Here is a 4199-nt window from a genome sequence, read left to right as displayed (position 1 = left end):
CCCCCGGCCCGGGGAGCCGTGCGGCAGCTCCGCACCCCAGCTCACCTCTGCTCCGCCTCCTCCCCGAGCACGCCGCCCCCGCTCTAATTCTCCTTCCCTCCCAGGCTTGCGGCGCCAAACAGCTGATTGGCGCTGCAAGCCTGGGAGGTGGGAGAAGTGGAGCGGCGACCACGCGCTCCGGGAGGAAAGCTGTAAAAAAAAAATTGGGGGCACTGCTTTTTGGCGCCCCCAAATCATGGCGCCCTAGGCAACCGCCTAGTTCGCCTTAATGGTAGCACCAACTCTGTGTACACCCCTATACCAACACCCCACACATATCCTTATACATAATACACTTCATGCACACCCCATATACATACCCCTCTACACTATACATCCCATATAGCCCCTATACATAACTATCTGCAAACACCACCCGTATATAAACCCTTATACATGCACCCCAAACACTATACACTCCATATATCTCCTGTACATTACACACACCCCTATACACTATACACTCCATACACTCCTATACTCTACACACCTACACCCCTATACATTAGATCATACACTCCATACACACCCCATATACATAGACCTGTACACTATATATCCCATACGGCCCCTATACACACCCTTATACACTATTATATGCATACCCATCTACACAGTCATGCACCCCATATAAACCCCTATACATGGACCCTACACACTCCATATATTTCCTATACACTGTACTACACCCCCCCATACACCCGTGTACATTATATACTCCATACATATCCTATGTACATACCCCTATGTGCTATGCATCCCGGACAGCCCCTATACACACTCCTATACACTGTATACTCCTATGCCGATCCCTGTACATTATACACCCCCATACAAATGCCTTTTAGCTGCACACCCCATACACCTCCTATACATTACACATCCCTGTATATAGCCATACACATACTCACCCTTACACCCCAGTATTGACTATAATCTAATCTCATGCTTCAGGGCTGCAGCTGGTCAGGGCAGGGGTCAGGAAGGAATTTTTTCTCCAGTTCACAATTGGCCAGCTATGTCTGGGTGTTTTTTCCTTCTTTCTCTGACACATCAGAGATCAGCCACAGCTGAAGATGGGACACATGTAGGGATGGCCAGTGCTCTGAGATGGTCCAGAGACTCTGGCTTAGCTGCCTGGCTGGTGTGTCTTGCTCCCATGCTCAGGGTCACTGATGGCCAGATTTGGGGTCAGGAATAATTTCACCTCAGTCTGATTGGCAGGGACCTATCGCCTTCCCCTGCAGCACAGGGCCTGGGTCACCTGCGGGGATCATCTGGGCCTGCCTTGCCAAATCCATCTGTCTCACAGGGGGCTTGGGCATTGGTGGCCCCTGGGTCTCTGCTGTTTTTGGCCTGGGGCTCACAAAAGGTCAGTCTCCTGAGGCCTGAAATGCTTTAGCCAAACAGAAGTGACGGGTGCAATGCAGTAGTAGCTGGGTGAGGTTCTCTGGCCTGGGCTGTGCAGCAGGGCAGACTGGGTGATCTAATATTGTGTGCAGTTCTGGTCTCCCATGTTTAACAAGAATGAATTCAAACTGGAACAGGTACAGAGAAGGGCTACTAGGATGATCCGAGGAATGGAAAACCTGTCTTATGAAAGGAGACTCAAAGAGCTTGACTTGTTTAGCCTAATCAAAAGAAGGCCGAGGGGAGATATGATTGCTCTCTATAAATATATCAGAGGGATAAATACCAGGGAGGGAGAGGAATTATTTAAGCTCAGTAACAATGTGGACACAAGAACAAATGGCTATAAACTGGCCATCAGACTTGAAATTAGACAAAGGTTTCTAACCATCAGAGGAGTGAAGTTCTGGAACAGCCTTCCAAGGGGAGCAGTGGGGGGGGCAAAAGACATATCTGGCTTCAAGACTAAGCTTGATAAGTTTATGGTAGGAATGGTATGATGGGATAGCCTAATTTTGGCAATTAATTGATCTTTGACTATCAGCGGTAAAATATGCCCAATGGCCTGTGATGGGACACTAGATAGGGTGGGATCTGAGTTACTACAGAGAATTCTTTCCTGGGTGTCTGGCGGGTGAGTCGTGCCCACATGCTCAGGGTTTAGCTGATCGCCATATTTGGGGTCGGGAAGGAATTTTCCTTCAGGGCAGATTGGCAGAGGCCCTGGGGGTTTTTCACCTTCCTCTGCAGCGTGGGGCACAGGTCACTTGCTGGAGGATTCTCTGCACCTTCAAGTCTTTAAACCACAAGTTGAGGACTTCAGTAGCTCAGACATAGGTTAGGGGTTTGTTACAGGAGTGGGTGGTGAGATTCTGTGGCCTGTGTTGTGCAGGAGGTCAGACTAGAAGATCATAATGGTCCCTTTTGACCTTAAAGTCTATGAGTCCCTTCTGGACTGGCACTCCATGAATCTAAGACATCCCTGCTGCCCCCACACACCCACCAATGGGGGGCTGTGGGTAAGGCTCTCCTTTGCACTGCAGGCCCTTCTTGCCAGGGGCCACTCCACCCCCACCCCATCTCCTGCTTCTCAGCCCCTCCATGCATCTGGGCCAGGGGGGGTCTGAGCCATGCTACCTGGTTTCTTGCAGAGACCTCAGCCAAGGAGGGGCTGCTGCTGTGGTGCCAGAGGAAGACGGCTCCGTACCGGAACGTCAATGTGCAGAACTTCCACATCAGGTAGGGGGCGCTGTGGGGAGGGAGGCTTCACTCGGGGCTCGGGGCTTTGGGGCAGGCCCCAGGGGCGCCCTCGCCCTGCGGCCTTCATGAGTCGAGTTGGCTGGGGCTCAGCCCCGCTCCCAGGAGGCAGCAGCTCCAGCAGTGCCAGCTGGAGTGAAGGAGCCCAGGGGCAGCTGGGCCGGAGGAGGGAGCGTAGGGCGGGGCTGGGGTGTGTGTGTAGTGCCAGGCCCCAGCACAGCACCTGCAGCTGGCCAGGGGTCATAGCCGAGGATCACCCGACTTCTCCTTCTCCTTCCCCCCGGATGCGGCGCAGCTGGAAGGACGGGTTGGCCCTGTGCGCTCTGATCCACCGCCACCGGCCTGACCTCATCGATTATGCCAAGCTCAGAAAGGTGCGACAGCCCCTGCCCCTGCTGTCAACCCCACCCTTCCCCAGGCGTTCCCTCCATTGCCCCAGCCCCCACCCTTGCTGCTTCCCCTCCTCCCAGCTCCTGCCCCGCCAGCTCCCTGCTACCACAGGACAGCCCTCCCTAGCTACCACCCCAGTGACATTGGTCCTGGCTCCTGGCACTGTCCCAGCCCCCCATTTAGTTTCCTTCTCCCCCCTCCCCGGCTGTTTCTGCCCAAGGACGTTCAGCTCTTTGCTGGCCAGATCCCTGTCCCTGACCTGTTATCCCAGCTTCCTGTCCCCGTGAACGCCCTCCCCTCCCTGTTACCGCTGACGTGCCCACCCCAGCTCCCACTGCATGGCTCAGGCCCCCCTTCCTGCCCTGCTCCCTGCAGGGCCCCGTCCCTCTCATGGTGCCCCCCTTGCCTGTGGCTCACGCAGCCCTCTTTGCCCCCTGACCCAGCCTGGCACCAAGCCCCCCCCCAGTCTCACAGCTCTGCCCCTCTGTGCCTAGGATGACCCCATCGGGAACCTCAACACGGCCTTTGAGGTGGCTGAGAAGTACCTCGACATCCCCAAGATGCTGGACGCTGAAGGTGAGGGCCGGGCGCTGCACTCCGAGAGCTGCACAGAGAGGCCTGGGGACCTAGTGCTCTGGCCTGGCCCTTCGCGCGACCCTGACCCTGGAACCTTGGCCTGACCTCGGCCCCCTAATCCTGATCTTGGCTCCTAGTCCTAATCCCAACTCCTAACCCTTGAACCTGATCCTGACCTCTGACCCTGACCCTTCTCCTGGGCCCTGTGAGGGTCTGGCTGAACCAGCTTGGCCCTGGAAATGTGATCATTTATCCTCCTCCTACCTGAGCTCCCACTTCAGCCCCCAGACCTGATTCTGTAGATCAGGACGCCTGGGTTCTCTCCCAGCTCAGGAGGGGATCTAGTGGGTTAGAGCAGGGGGCTGGGAGCCAGGACTCCTGGGTTTTGTTTTTGGCTCTGCCACTGATTCCTTGGTGGGTAGGTAGGAGCAGGGCCGGCTCCAGGCACCAGCCTGGCAAGCAGGTGCTTGGGGCAGCCGCTCCAGAGAGGGGCGGCACGTCCAGCTATTCGGCGGCAATTCGGCGGA

General features: G+C 55.7%; 1 protein-coding gene across 1 annotated transcript in view; it reads left to right on the top strand.

The window, feature by feature from the left end:
• ACTN3 (actinin alpha 3) overlaps positions 1 to 4199 on the top strand; it is a 33444-nt gene that overhangs the window by 15678 nt on the left and 13567 nt on the right. The window contains exons 5-7 of the mRNA XM_024198776.3: positions 2601 to 2688; positions 3002 to 3080; positions 3591 to 3672. Coding sequence (XP_024054544.1) covers positions 2601 to 2688; positions 3002 to 3080; positions 3591 to 3672 — 249 coding nt within the window. The remainder of the gene's footprint in view (positions 1 to 2600; positions 2689 to 3001; positions 3081 to 3590; positions 3673 to 4199) is intronic.

The sequence above is a fragment of the Terrapene carolina genome, unplaced genomic scaffold (genome assembly GCF_002925995.2).
Source record: "Terrapene carolina triunguis isolate 2854851 unplaced genomic scaffold, T_m_triunguis-2.0 Scaffold89, whole genome shotgun sequence".
NCBI lineage: Eukaryota > Metazoa > Chordata > Testudines > Emydidae > Terrapene > Terrapene triunguis.
The sequence above is the reverse complement of the archived record's forward strand: the minus strand, read 5'-3'. Positions and strand labels throughout refer to the sequence as shown.